This window comes from Lepidochelys kempii, chromosome 5 (genome assembly GCF_965140265.1).
Source record: "Lepidochelys kempii isolate rLepKem1 chromosome 5, rLepKem1.hap2, whole genome shotgun sequence".
Taxonomy (NCBI): Eukaryota; Metazoa; Chordata; order Testudines; family Cheloniidae; genus Lepidochelys; species Lepidochelys kempii.
The window spans coordinates 114745014-114760152 of record NC_133260.1 but is presented as its reverse complement, the minus strand read 5'-3'; the positions used below and the strand labels follow the sequence as shown (position 1 = coordinate 114760152).

General features: G+C 37.4%; 1 protein-coding gene across 17 annotated transcripts in view; it reads left to right on the top strand.

Moving 5' to 3' along the window:
• ELAVL2 (ELAV like RNA binding protein 2) overlaps window positions 1-13009 on the top strand; it is a 161473-nt gene extending 148464 nt beyond the window's left edge. For 14 of the 17 annotated variants that reach the window (XM_073345517.1, XM_073345516.1, XM_073345521.1 and 11 more), the window contains 4 exons: window positions 1074-1227; window positions 3858-4083; window positions 9751-9789; window positions 10288-13009. In XM_073345517.1, the coding sequence (XP_073201618.1) occupies window positions 1074-1227; window positions 3858-4083; window positions 9751-9789; window positions 10288-10618 (750 nt within the window). In that variant the 3' untranslated portion in view covers window positions 10619-13009. The remainder of the gene's footprint in view (window positions 1-1073; window positions 1228-3857; window positions 4084-9750; window positions 9790-10287) is intronic. The other 3 variants (XM_073345519.1, XM_073345518.1, XM_073345520.1) reach the window with 2 other exon arrangements.
• The last annotated feature ends 2130 nt before the right edge of the window (window positions 13010-15139 follow it).

The window sequence follows — 15139 nt, the reverse complement described above, 5'->3', positions numbered from 1 at the left end:
GTTGACTTCAATGGGAGTGCTGGATGCTCGGCATATTAGGAAATCAGGCTGCAGCTTTAAGGGCTTAAGGATTTAGGAGCCTGCTTTTAGGCACATAGTCTTGAAAACCTTCGCAGAAATGTTTATCCCCATTGTAGCGAGGTGTCTTGAGTAGTCAGTAAAGTAACTGGTTAGAATTCCCAATATCTGATGTCCAAGAGAATCCAGAGAACTTAGACTATCAGTCAGATTTGGTTGGGGGACCCTAGCATTGTTTCAAAATGTGCAAAAAACCAGCATGGCTACTTATTCTTAAAAATAGAGTTACAAAATTATCTAGCATTTTTAGCCCTGTTTGTCTAATTCTAACATTTAGGAAGGTTTGTATTTTATTTGGGGGAGAGTCAGACAACTGTGCAATAGGAGCAGGGCAACAATTGCAATACTGAAGTAGCAAAGCTGCCAGTGTGTTGGATTGCCTTTCTTAAGGCATCTGTGGCCCTGATCTCAACGCTAACTTTAATTCTTGCATTTTTAGTGTGTAGGGAGAATGAAATGAATGGATAAAAATGCAGCAGATTTTTCTGATAAAGAAATGGATAGGATATTTTTTTCTGTTTTAATCTGATCACAAAAGGGCTTAAACTAGTGTCGAGAGCACTTTTTTTTACTCCAACAGCTGGCTTAAGTGTCCATTCACACACCATTCTTCTCCTTTGGAATACAGCTCTGGAATACGGCTTTAAACTACGACTTAACTGGCTTGGGGTACTAAATAAATCCTATTCCTTTGCCTTGTGGTGGTGTTTTGGTTATTTCAGGGCTTTGGAACTGTGCCCTGGCTCCGCTCCAGCTCCAGGTAAAAACCTGCAGCTCCACTGCTCCGGAGGTGCTCCGGGCTCCGCTCCAAAGCCCTGGATTATTTGACGCTTAAGGCAACATTTGAAAATTAAGTTTTAGCTCACTGAGCAGTATTTTTGTAATTACCTTGTAGTCATTTGAATAAGTGGGCGACACAATTTTTTTTGTCCCATTTCAATCATAGTCTGAGTAGTTTTTAAAAAAGAAAAATAAATTACCCTCCCTTTCCCAAGGTTTCCTATGCGCGACCAAGTTCAGCTTCTATCAGAGATGCAAATTTGTACGTCAGCGGACTTCCAAAAACAATGACCCAGAAGGAACTGGAGCAGCTCTTTTCTCAATATGGACGCATTATTACTTCTCGTATTCTAGTTGACCAAGTCACTGGTAAGTAGGCAGCTGCTCGGCACTGTCTCTTTCACTTTCTCAGACTGGCAGGTTGTGAAATATTCCACCTTCCAAGGCGGCAGACTTGCATCCAGAACATATCAAAGGTATATGTGGGCCAGAAAATGCAATTTTCTGCTGGAATTCTTCATAAATATGCATGGACAAAAATAGATCGGGAGTGGAGTGAGCCAGCCTGAGTCATTTCTACCCTGAAGGTGCAGGTTTGAAGCCTGTTTCATGGCTTGTAATAAATTTACAGCTGCTATAATCTTCATTTCCAAGCTGCTGCGTGAAAATAGTCCCCATGCTCCTTATAAAATGCTAATAAACAATCTTTTTATAAAAAGCAAAATGTTATGCAGTAATGCACAGCTAGTTCTCTCAGGCTAGGATTACACAAGACCCGAACTGGTAATTGCTGTTAAGACTGTTTTCAAGGTTGCATCATCTACTATGTGCACACAGAAGAATAGGAACTTTGAGATCCTTAGGAGCAGATAAATTCTGTACTTAGCAGGGCTAGCACAGGCTAAAAGCAAACTGGGAACTCTGGTAGGTTAGATACTTTTATTAGCATGTGCCTCCGATACAGACTGGATGCCACAAAACGTCCAACGGCATCTTTTTACTAGTCCGATTCGGACAGGATGTCTCATTTTTCTGTATACTCATGACGGTTCAACTGGCTGACTTGAATTTCAGAAGTAGTATATCTTCTGTCTACACCAAAGTTCTCCTATAAAGGCTGGCACAGAATATCAAATAAAAAAGGAGACCGTTTTCATGGACTGTATTTAAACAATGTACAACTAGTGCTGGGGCATAGAAAATGATTCTCCTCTCAAAAACCTTTCAGTCCCTTCCGTTCCCCTGACCACTTCATGTCTGTTTTTTTTTCCTTTCTGATCGCATTGACCCCCATAGTGACCATTTGGTGGATGGAATGTCCAACTGTAATATCAGTGTTTGACAAAATCATGGGAAAGAAACATTTTTTGACCTTTCTAATTTGTTCTCTAAACAGGATATAAAGTTGGCTACAAAAGAAAAGTAAACTCAGAACTTTGTTGAAAGCATAACACCAAATTTAGTATGTTTTATGTATAATAGTGTGTGAAAACTTATCGATAATTAGTGTGCAATTGCATGTAGGTATTGTATAGCTGGAAAAACTGAGAGATGCATATTGCAATCTGCCCAAGTGAAACACCAATTTTGTGGTAGAGCCAGAATTAGAATATGCAGTTTTCCAGTCCCAAGACCTACAAACAGTCCACTAAATATTCATTACGTTTCTCATGAGTATTCATGTGGAAATAGCATGTATGATCTGGTACCAAAATAAACAGGTGAATAGACTTCTAAAATGTATAAATATACAGTGTTTAGTACACCCTAATAAATACAGTGGGTAGAAGACCCTAAATACACATTCTCATACGAATTAATGTAAGAACTTTTTTTTGTCCTAGAAAAGTATTCTGCAGCCTTCTAAGTATGTTTTTACACTATTTTAAAGGCAAAGGGAAGCTTTAGATTCAAAATGATCTGAAGAATAATGTTGTGACACAAACTGACAGATAAGAAATGCAAAGTTGAGTCTGTGCCATTCAGCTCTTTAAACATCCTTACTCTTGTTCCTTGTCATTTTGATGTTCTAAATGGTCATTGATTGATGATAGAATTTCTTTTTCCCTTAAATAATTTTAAGAGCTTGTGGACAAACTTCTAACTTTTCCTTGTCCTTTCGCTGATGAAACAAAATGCAGTAGGCCTCTGAATAATTCCAATTTCCTCCTATTCCCATTAATTTGTCCAAGTAAAGTGAATTCATTTTATGCCACTTGTTTGAGGTTTGAGGTTTAATGTGCTCCTTAGTCCTTCCCTCTTTTTTTACTGTTCGTACCCTCCTTGCTTTCTGCCTGCACCAAATGTTTCCAAGTCACCCCCTCCCTTCCACAATATATCTTAAATCTATGGACAAGGAAAGCTGGAAATAGGCTCTTTTGTTGAGGGAGCTAAAATGCTGTGCAGTGAAATATTGAAATCCTGCATCAAGTTTATAGGAACATGAACACTGACGATTAAAATAGCAGAAATTCCCATTGTTGCAACCCAGAATCTGTACTTCAGTCTTGAACATGGCACAATTATTGTAGGCATCCTTTCTCCAGTGCACCCTAAATGGGCTGGAAGTTGGGGGGATGTTGCTACAAGTATTTTAATTCAAAAATAATTTAGTCTTTTCCTCCTTATCTAGTCTACTGTATGGCTGGTTCTGAAGTCTTTTTCAAAGTGCCAGGTAAAGACAAGTGTAGAATCAACTGAATTCAGAATTTTTCCCCCCCTCTAACTGCTTGAATCCTGTCACAGCTAGAATTCCCTTTCCCCTCCCCGATCTCCTTTTGCATACAAAGTGGCTCAGATGTACTGTGTGGCCTGTTGTATTTGTAATTAATAGGATTGGGTAGTATTAGAAAAGTCACATTTTGTACTTGTTGCCAGAACTGAATCTCTGCTGTGGAAGTTTCTTGTTTATGGTAACCTGTAAACCTACATTTAATCTTCTGCATTCTACAAATCCCCTGAATTAATCAATCAACATGTGCTTCTTTCACTCTATGCAGGGGTATCAAGAGGTGTAGGATTCATCCGATTTGACAAGCGGATTGAAGCAGAAGAAGCTATCAAAGGTTTGAATGGGCAGAAACCTCCAGGTGCCACAGAGCCAATCACCGTAAAGTTTGCTAACAATCCAAGCCAAAAAACCAATCAGGCCATCCTTTCCCAGCTGTATCAGTCTCCAAACAGAAGGTATCCAGGACCTCTAGCTCAGCAGGCTCAACGCTTTAGGTAAGTCAAATATGTTACGTTTATGGCTGAACCATTGAATTCTGGAATTGCCACGAGCCTGTCCATTTCAGTTTCGTCCTGCCCTATTCTCCTCCTGAAGTGATCCGCCCCTCCCTGCCCTTTATATGAGATTTCATATTTTTGAAAGTTTTCCAAATGCAAGGTGCAGAACAATTTAAAAAAAAAAAAAAAAAAAAGCACTGCTGTCTACTAGATATTTAGAAGCTCTGGTCTGGTTAAGCTATTTAATTAGCAACATTTAATGTTAAGCCAGGATATTTTTTCCCAAGCCGGCATCGGTAGAGTGTCATGATTTTTAAAGTTACTTTTAATTTCGTAGGGTATTATTGACTTCATAAGCAAGTCAATTCAGTTAACTTTGGTTTAGACCATTTAATTTCCTCCTTGGCCATATGGTGTGTCACAGCCAAAACATGATCCCCCATCCTACCTTTCACTTACTTTTTTTGTGTCTAGTTAGAGATCTAAATTCAGCTTGCCATATATCTCCTTGTTTGACCCTACACTTCCATTTTTAAAATGTAGCCACATATCTTGTGTGGTGTGGATCTTTTTTCCCATGCTTTTGAGTTTACAGCCATAAACATTTCTCAGTGATATTTAGTGTATCAAAAAGGACAGATGGTGAGAAACAAATACTGTATCTACATTCATAAACCCGATGGCTTTTTGTTTTTCTATCAGTGATTTTTTGCTTTTTTTTTTTTTCCTGGTGTGTGACTAGAATGCATTAAACATTGAAAAACTTAAATATACTGTAAAAACAGTCTTCGTTCTCTCTAAGTAAAAACTGGATCAGCTGATATCTCCTTGAAAAGTGTACACACAGTTACAAAAGCTGCAAGCTGGCCACCCTCACTAGAAGGCTGAATGCCCAAACAAACATCATAGACCACATTTTTGGCAGACGTTCTAAATGTTTGTTTACATCTCCGCTAAGCAGATCACCAGCGACTACAGTCGTACAGCTCCACAACCTCTTGGCATTCAGTGCTGGTGACATGAAGTGCCCCCCCCCCCCCCCCCCCGTCCAGTAATGCTCCGGTGCTGACCAGGCAGTCTGTCTTAGGGGAAAGGGTAACTGGTTTAATTCAGTATTCAGTGGATTTCCTTAACTAGGGTATAAAAAGATTATTAAGCTGCAGAAAACCGCTGAATATTGAATAAAAATAGACTTGCCCTTTTTCCATATGCAGACTGCCTGCTCCAGTGCTGACTGCAGGAGTGGAAATTGCACTGCTAAGACGACACATCCCAGAATGCACTGTGCTGAAGTAAGCTCATGGGGGAGTTGTTTTGCGGACCTGAAAACAGAGGTAAATAATTCTTGCTGCCAAGGCCTCTGTCTTGTGGCATTCAGCACCTTCTGGTAAGATTGGCCATCAAAATCCCAGAGTCATTCCTATTTTAGGTACAGTTTTTTCCATTAAAAAGTCTGTTTTCTTCTTATAGCCATTATAACTGAGGTATCTTTAATACCAGTGGTGTAGTATCTGTACGTGTTATCTCTTGAATAGTGATCATGGTGTCTGTCCCAGTCTTTTAATCTAGTTATGTGAGTAATAGGGATATGCCAGCTATTACTATTCCCTAAAGGATCCCATGTGTTCCAGAGCTATGGAATTTATTCTGTTCTTAGATCCTGGAAAATAATTTTGCAGGTTTAATATAAAATAATCTTCCTAGTTGATATGGTTGCAGAAAGAGTGCAAACAGATGCAGTGATGTCTGCTTGTGTCTGAAAGCAGCTTGAAACAATTGCTGTGAGGGAAATGTGAATTGTCCTATCAAACTCAACAATAAGGCATAGTATTTGTTGTAATATTTTTGTGTTCAAAACACTCTGTAGACACTAATTGAATCTCACAAGCTGTGAGTTAGATGGAGAAGTGTGGTCTTCCCTATTTTTACAGGTGGGGAAGGTGAGGCAGAAAAGCGAAATTACTGGCTAAAGGCCACACAGTGAATCAATGGCAGAGGCAGGATTTGAATTTGGGTCCTTTTTGACTTATTCCTCCAGAACATGCTGTCTTGTCAATAGGGTGTTAACTTTTAAAATGTGTCATAATTTTACATCCATTATATATATCTTAGGGCTTGTATAGCAAACATAATTGTAGTATATAAGCTCTTATTTCATTTGTTGATTACTTCACGAGAAACATCTACCCAATATGTTGGTTCCATAATCCCCAATATCTCTCAGTAAACTTCCCTCTAATAGCTTCTGCTGTGCAGTTACATGGATTTTGATAAACAATTTGGTAGTATCCTGAAAATGTATGGCCAACGTGAAATTTAATTAAATTTCAAATTGAAGAAGACAAGGGATATTCTGTTGTACTGATTATATTATCAGGCCCTTCTGAACTGTGTCGTGTTGAGTGCCCAGAAATCAAGGCATCCAAAATCACTCTTGAAAATGTTGTCCCTTTGTTTTTAAATGTAATCTGAAATGCTCACTGAATTTCCAGTCTGGTGCACTGGAGCACTGTAGAATCCAGAGCCTCTAACTCAGGTTAAGCCAAGCTCACCAGTGCATGAAGCCTTACTGTGGTCATGTCTGCACAAACAAGTAGCTCTGCTGTAAGAACAGCTGCATAGCTATACTAGTACAAACCCCCTCAGGTGGATACAGTTACACTGGTATAAATGTGCTTATAGCAGTGTGGCTTTATTCCTGCACAGGAAGGAGAATAAGCTACCTTAATATTCGTTATTCACGCATATAATAATGCAGCCCCTTTATATGAACACAGATATGCCAATGTATCTATACTGGCTAAACGGTGTGATGTTTTTAGCCTACATAGTTATACCAGTACAACATCTGAATGTAGACTAGACCTTATGTGGTAAATTTATTTCCTTCCGTGAGGTGATGCCTACTGAGGGTTGTCCTTAAATTCGTTTCTAACTTAATTAAAGAAAAATTCCATCAAGATTAAATGTCAGTTTAAAATTCTGCCTAAATAGATTGACTTAATTTTTAAAGGTTTAGAGCAGTTTTAAACATTTGTATCTAAGTTAAGGCACCCAAATAAGTGCCCTGGGTATCAGATATGCTGAGCACTTTCAGTTCTCAGTATAAAATACACAGGAGGTGAGTGGTGAATGCTTCTGAAATTTAAACTGTTTGTTTAGGTGCCCCCGTTTGGAAAACTTGGCTTAGTTGTTTTGTAAGTTCATTTTAAAACACTTCATAGTATGATACAAGTGTATTGTACAGGAAGTATGAGTGGGGAAGGGACACTGATCAATATAAAGAACTTAATTGTGATGTCCTTCGGTTTTAATGGTGTACCAGTCGTAAATTAAAGCAAGTATGATCACAAAATGCTAGTTCATGACCAGTGGTTCTTGGGTAAGTACTGAGTGGGCAAAAAACTACAAACTCTATCATGTCGCACTTGAAAAAGCCTCTCCTTCCCAGAAGTTGCTGTAGCTTTGTTTGAAATTAAAATAGAATTTTTAATTATGCTACTCATTTCATTTTGTGCTTCAGAAAACGATAAAAATGATAGCAGTGTTCGCAGATCAGAATTTCTGGGTTACTGAAAGTTGGAAATAGGAAATCAAACTGCGGTGATGTAATAGTGAAATTTATTATTTTGACGGGAACTTGGATCTAGTCTTCATAGTTAGAAAATATTTAGTTTTATTTGTTCAGTTATGAGCGTAGCTTTGAGTTACCACAAGCAGCAAGCCTCCTTTTCTTTCCCATTATAATACCTACTAGGGTATTATACCAACCTGCTGTTGCTCTTCAACTTAATACAGCAGTTGGTTTTATTATAAAAAAAAAAAAAATTAGAAGAACAGATGCAAAACTTTGTCATCATTCTTAAAAGTAGTTTGACTAATACATTCTAGGAAGATCATAGCTCCATGTATTGCAGAGAAGAAGCTTGGTGCAAACTGATTTTTCTAAAGTTTTCAAGAGAACTATATAACGCACATGACAGTATTTCAGATTTCTTACTATTCACAAATAGCAGTCGTGGGGTAGGTTTCTTTGGGACTCTTATTTTTTTTCTTAAGTCAGCTCAAATACAATACCCTGTGTTGGCAATAGATGACTAGAATAATTGAGATTTCACCTTTAGATTACAGGTTCAATCAATTCAAGTGAGTAGATACTGAAAAGTTGCAGTTTGATTGTTCAGTGGCATGACATGATGTGATTTGGTGATCTCAGTCCATGTTCTATTGGATATGATCCCATCACAAAACACCTTCATAAATGTGCTCATTGACAGTCTCAGAGAAAAATTACTGAATGTACATTGGGGGGGGAAATCCCATTTTGCCCTTTGAGAGTAGTTCCCCTATCTTCATCCTCCCTTTAAATAGGTGTTCAATGAGATGTTGATACAAAGCATTATATTGCCTTTCTGCCGGCAGTATAGGCATTATTCAGGCACTTCCCAATATAAACACATCTTTTGGTCGTCTTATTAAAAGAAGAGTGCACTGTGGATGTATGTCCTAATGTGAACTAGGACAGCTACTTAATTTTTTCCCCTCGTTTAGCTGATTTTAACATCTCACTCAGCATAAAATAAACCATTCCCTTTTTACTGAATGTACAGGCAATTCATATTTTGTAGAGTCCTAAACTGTAAAGTAAGAGGGAATATTCTGTTTTTTTTCCCCTTGGCATGCATGAGTTTTCCCAGAAGGAAGTTGGAGTCTTTCCATGGAGCCTCACTGTTTGAGAATCACGTGGTTAGATGTTAATTCATAAGTTTTAAATCTTCAGGGATGCTCTGGCATCCTTGCGTTGGTTGCATTCCACTTATCAAAGGATTTGCAGCTGGGCAAGGAGGCATTGACACTGCTACTTAACAAGTTCTGGGGGAAAAGTGTAACGCTAATAGCAGGTCTGCCTTCCTAGTTGGAAATAAATTTCCAGTAAAACAAGAACAGTGGAATTAGGGTGACCAGATGACAAGAACAAAATGTCGGGACACATGCGGGGGGGGGGGCAGCCACAGGCTCACCCCCCAACCAGGGCTGGCTCCAGGTTTTCTGCTTCCCCAAGTGCAAAAAAACCGCAAAAGCCGGAGTGCTGCCGAAGCAAAATATCGTGACAAATGGTGTCCTGACCGTACGTCAGTCAGGACACGGGACAGTCCTGATTTTATCGGGACATCTGGTCACCCTAAGTGGAATTGAGAATATTGAACAATTTTATGTTTTTATTTCTATAATTTAAGTGTTCTCCTAACAACTGTCAATAATAGAGAAATATACACTGATCTGGGTACCTCTATGCTCCCCATCAACATAGTATCAATGTCTCTCAATAAGAGCTGAATCTTATATGAAAGCTGATTTTTCTGGAGAGCTCCAGTGAGCTTGTGGTCACTGGTGACTGCATAACTTTCTACGCTAATCTGGAGGCTAGAAACTTGTTTCTACACACGACTACCTGATGGAAATGTGAGCATGCATGTTTGAGGACATGTGCCTGTTCTTGCAGTAACCTCATGTATTGTAAGGTATGTCACAGTTCTTAGCAGCTTTCAGACTTCCCATACACATTCTGTGGAATACAGTTCAAGGAAACTGGCAATAATATACTGAGTTTCCTTAGAATAGGAGAAAATCCAGAGACTGAATACTTTGCTAAATGTTTTGCAGGTTGGACAATCTGCTCAATATGGCTTATGGAGTAAAGAGGTAATAAAGAATCATATTAGGTTGATAATAACTTTTCCAACAAACTAGTTCTTTAGAGAAAGTATTTTGGAGTATTGTAAATACTTTTTTTTCCCCTTAAGGTTTATGTTGGGTTCTTTTTGCATGTCGAGACATTCAACTGAAACAGTTTTCATTTTCAGTCCATCGTTCACTAAAGGGAAAACCTCTTGTATCTATTCCATGGAATTCCTCTTGATTTTTATCATTAATCCTCAAGTTTTTGGCATGGTTTTTCTTTTTTTTTTTTAAATGTTTATTTCTTCTAGCCAGTCACTTGTGTAGTGCCATTCAGCATTGTGCATAATCTCCGTACACTTTGAATGTAACTTACAATGTGAAATTTAATTTGGTTGGAATGTTCATGCAAACTGTAAATAGTCTACATTTGTTTTAAAAAAAATAGCTTTGGGGGGAACTGACTGTAAACAGCCCCTCTTTTATTCTTATTCTTGATTCTTTGTTTCCCACATTGTTTAGTAGGTTTTCACCAATGACCATTGATGGAATGACCAGTTTGGCCGGAATTAATATCCCTGGACATGCAGGAACAGGGTGGTGCATTTTTGTGTACAATTTGGCACCTGATGCAGATGAGAGCATTCTGTGGCAAATGTTTGGACCCTTCGGAGCAGTAACCAATGTGAAGGTCATCCGTGACTTCAACACAAACAAGTGCAAGGGTTTTGGATTTGTGACTATGACCAACTATGATGAGGCAGCCATGGCAATAGCCAGCCTGAATGGATACCGTCTTGGGGACAGAGTCTTGCAGGTCTCCTTTAAAACAAACAAAACGCACAAAGCCTAATGAGTTATCCTCAATCCATTTATATATGAAAACTATACAACAAAGGCAAGTTAAGAGAAACTTTATACATTAGTAAATGTCTTTGTAAGTCAGTGTTGAAATGGGGATAAAATGACTACTTAGCATCCTAAGAATATGTGACATTTTTTTATTGCTAGTATTTGAATTAAAACTTCTTAAATATCTTTTATGTTTGAATATGGACAAGAGGTACAGGGTTTTTACCTGTCACAATGCATTCTATTGCCTTCTTTGGAGAAGGTGGACCTTTTAAAATGTTTCAGCTAAGGGAAGAAGTTTCTTTTCTTTTACATAACTGCCTTGAACATGTGAGTAAATATTGAGGCTTTGTGTTGTAATCCCTAACTTGGTTGTTTTATGTTGTATTTTCCTGATTAGCTTTGTGTTTAATTTACATTTAATGCATTGTTGTTTTGTCTGTTCAAGAAAAGTATTTTGAAGTTTACATTTTATTTATAAAGTTATAAACAGTATTTATTTTGTAATTATGATTTGGGTTGGGGATGGGGGGGGTACATTATAATAAAAGCTTATTGTAAGAATACTGGAGAACTTTTCGTAAAGCAGTACCTTGCCAAAGAGATAAGAGCCTCTTTGATGTGGGTTTAAAAAAAGCATCTATTTTTATAAAAAAGAAAAATTTGGAGAAACTTTTTACTGGTCCTGGAACAAATATTTTGACTTGAATACTTTGAGAAATCTCTTCATATGACACCTAGTGAGCTTTTAAAACTTACCAGGAAATTTGCAATGGTTGGGGGAAAATTTAGAAAGATTTATGATGTAGAAATACTTTTGAGATCTTTGTATTAAGAAGTAGAATCAATGGGAAACACTGGTGGTTTCATTGTTGTAATCATCAGTGAAATCTCTGATCATCCTGGTTATTATGTGATAGGTGGCTCACATTAATTTGTGATTTTGAAACAAATGAAAATTAAAAAAAAAAAATATATGAGCAGGCAAGAAATTTAAATTACCGAGAGATGGGGGAAAAAAAATCTGTTCTTCCTAAAGAATTCCCTTCAGATAGAGCTCATGGTGTTTAGTGATGTACTTGCAGTATTGTTTGAAGAATTGTTTTGTCTTAAGAAAAGACGTTGCACATGGTTTGCGCTGCAGCAAATCAGCGAAAGCAGTCTGAGTTGGATATATTTGAAAGTATTTTGAAAGTTACGTTCAAGGCTAACACCTGAGCTTTGTGTAATGTAAATAAGACCTTGCGTTTATGAACCTTTCAGCTAATTTTGGTTTTGGTTTATTTTTGACTTATGTTGCCAAGTGATGTTCAGATTTTGAATGTTTTCGTATGAGTTTTTTCCTTTGTAAATGGCATTAACATTGTTACTTGAGGTCTGCTTATTCATTTTCATTGTCCTGAGGACTTGAATTTACAGTGCATCAGATTTGTTGCTAATTTTGTCTGTAGATAGTCTAGCTTCAGCTGTTTATGGTGATGCTACATTTTTGTTTATAAATATGTTTGTGGTAAAAATGAGTATAACCATAGGATTTGAACAAATTTCCTTACATTTTTCATACAAAAATCATAAATACCTGTATACTATTAAATTTAACTTTGTATGATGCTTAAATCACTATTTGGGGAAATAAAAGTCTTTACCATGTATTGAAGAAATTTAAGAAAAAATACAAAATATTTTCTGATTAGCATCTAGCTTATAATAAATTTTTTAAAAAGCTGAGGGCTATAATGCCTTCACCAGGATGCACTGACAACTATATAGTTACGTCCTGCTTTTTGTATAAACTGAGATGCTCATATGCTTCCCCTTAGAACAAGCAATGTGCTATGCATAACATAGTTGTACATTATCTTTGCAGTTGCTTTTGGTTCTTATTCTTTTAGACTGTAGTTATAAATTTTTCAGTATAGTACAGTACATATACTGTGAAGCGCGTGCTAAAGTGAATAAGCGAGTTTTCATGCTGACCCACTCAATGCTATTCAAAACTCAATTGACTTCCTGAGCACTCTCTCTCATTCTTAGGTGCACTTAGATTGTTGAAGCTTATCCTCTGCATTAAAACTTGTATATACTTTAGAAAATAAAAAACTTTCCAATATGGGGAAAACAGTAGCTACATGCTTCTTTCCTATACTACTGTAGCAAACAAAGGCATTGATGAGAAGGCATGTAAATTGGGTTTCACTTTACAGTGTTTATCAGAGCACTTAATAAAATGTAAGGCTGGTATTTATTTGAAGTTGTACAGTATTACTTCACATCTGTTGGAATAGAAAATATATTCTGTTTAGTATTTAAGAGGCTGTACATGTTTTCTTTTGTGTTTGGATCCTTTGTACTTTTTCATGTTCAGTACATCAATAAACAAAGTTGAAGGGAAGACAGTCTGACGAGCAGATCTTTTTAACTTTTTCCTCTGCTTTAATAGCTATGCTTTCTCATTGGGTGAAAGGTTTTCCTCTAGTGGACAGGTTGATCAGCAAAGGGGCGGGGGGGAATAATGGAGCCAAATACTGCTCTCTGTTAAGTCAGGGTAAATTCAGAATTGCTCCATTGGTTTTACTGGAGTTATTCTTAGCTTGTGCTGGTGTAAATGAGGCCAGAACTCAGCCTAGTCTGTACAAACCAAATACATTTTTTTGTAGCAAGCTGAGATGTTAGGTCATTTCAATAGCACGCATTGGATAAGTGCAACCCTGAAAAGAAACTAAGTTTACTATGTAGAGGCAGTGTCATTTTAGTGATTATTTTACAGTATTAATCTTTTCCCCTGTATCCAAAACCAGGGTTATACATTTCTAATTAATCCACCACTCTTCTTGTTAGCGTATGTGTTGCAGAGACAGTTCCCAATTAGTATTTAAAGTTCTTCCCCGATCTGCTGTTAAAGAGTTTCTCCTAATCTCACTGGTTTTGTTCACTTCAATTCCCTGAACATCCAACATCTGTAATAAAGCATCAGAAATTTCCTATCATTGCAGTTCTTCTTCTTACTATATTCCTAAATTCCTTTCACCTTGGTTTTTCACTTACTCTTATTGTGTTTGAGATGCATAACCATATGGTGTGTGTTCTTAATGTGCTGCAGCTTTGGTCGATATTCTGTGTTCAAGTGGGATTTACTTGCGTGTGGGTGGGTAGGGGGAGAAGAGTTAGATATAGATATTAATACTTAGTAGATTAATCCGTAACTACGGTGTTAGAAAAAGCTTCAGTCTGCTCTAACTAAAAAGTGTACACGCTGACTTTTATATCATCATCATATCCTTTGGTGGCTGGAGGCCTGAAAAGAGGATGTAAGAGCTTCTATGCCTGGCAGCAAATAGAATTTTTTTTTTAATTTTATTTATTTAACCTCAAGTGGTTGAGCTTTTTTGAGTTCAAGTCCCAGCAGGGACAAATCTTCACACTAGGGGAAAGAAAAACCTATGGTTTCAAGTCACATGCTTACATTGGAAGATAACTTCAATATTCTCTCTATATTCCCCTCAAACCAATATTTTTAAGTGAAGCTATCACTTAGGTTCAACTATATATAAATGTGATATTTACACGAATACCTGTCTTTAATACTATATACTTGTATTTCAAAGGGCTGTGTGTACACAAGCAAGTTTGCAATTGGGAACACAACCCTAAATGCCAGTTGTTATAAATGCAGTTTGACAGAAGAATGTTTTGTTTGGGGGAACACAGATTCAAAAGTTCACAGCAATGCATTTTTGATTTGCGCTGTTCATAACTGGATTAAACAAATGTAAAAGCTCTATGTGAGGTTATACAGAAATGGGTTTTGTAACAGATGCAAGCTTTTGTGGTATTCACAAGAGAAATAGGATGGGAGATGCAAAAATTGTTTTGTGGGTAGAGTTGGGAGCAGTAACTTTTGAAGTATAATATTTATTAAATATATCTGACAAATATAGTTTGTATTCAGCACCTTATGCTAGACTAACTTTTGCAGACACCTGGTAAATCCTCTCATATTGCAAATTCATGCACAAGAAAAATTGAAATTAAACTACAGTTAAAACTAAAATGTCAGAGCCAGGAAAACATTTGGAGACTAACAGAATGGATTTAGTAATTATAAGAAATGCAGATGAACTGTGCTGGTGATTGACATGCACAGTCTTTTATATAGAAGATGTTTTGAAACACAAGTTGCCAGCAGCGGGACAAACGTACCACCTATATGCCAAATCATAGAATATCAGGGTTGGAAGGGACCTCAGGAGGTCAGCTAGTCCAACCCCCTGCTCAAAGCAGGACCAATCCTCAACTAACTCTAGTCTGGAAGAGAACTGCTTCCAGTAGTAAGCAGGCATTTGTTTTTTCTCAGACTGCTAACTGAGTGTAACTTCTTGTAATGTGGGTGCCTGTCTATTAGGAACAGGATTGAGACTATAAATGCATTTCATATAGATTGCCAAACAGCTATCAGCTGTTAATGATTCTTGGTAACTACCCTAGATGGGATTGAAATGAGTGACCTAGGAATGGAGGGCTG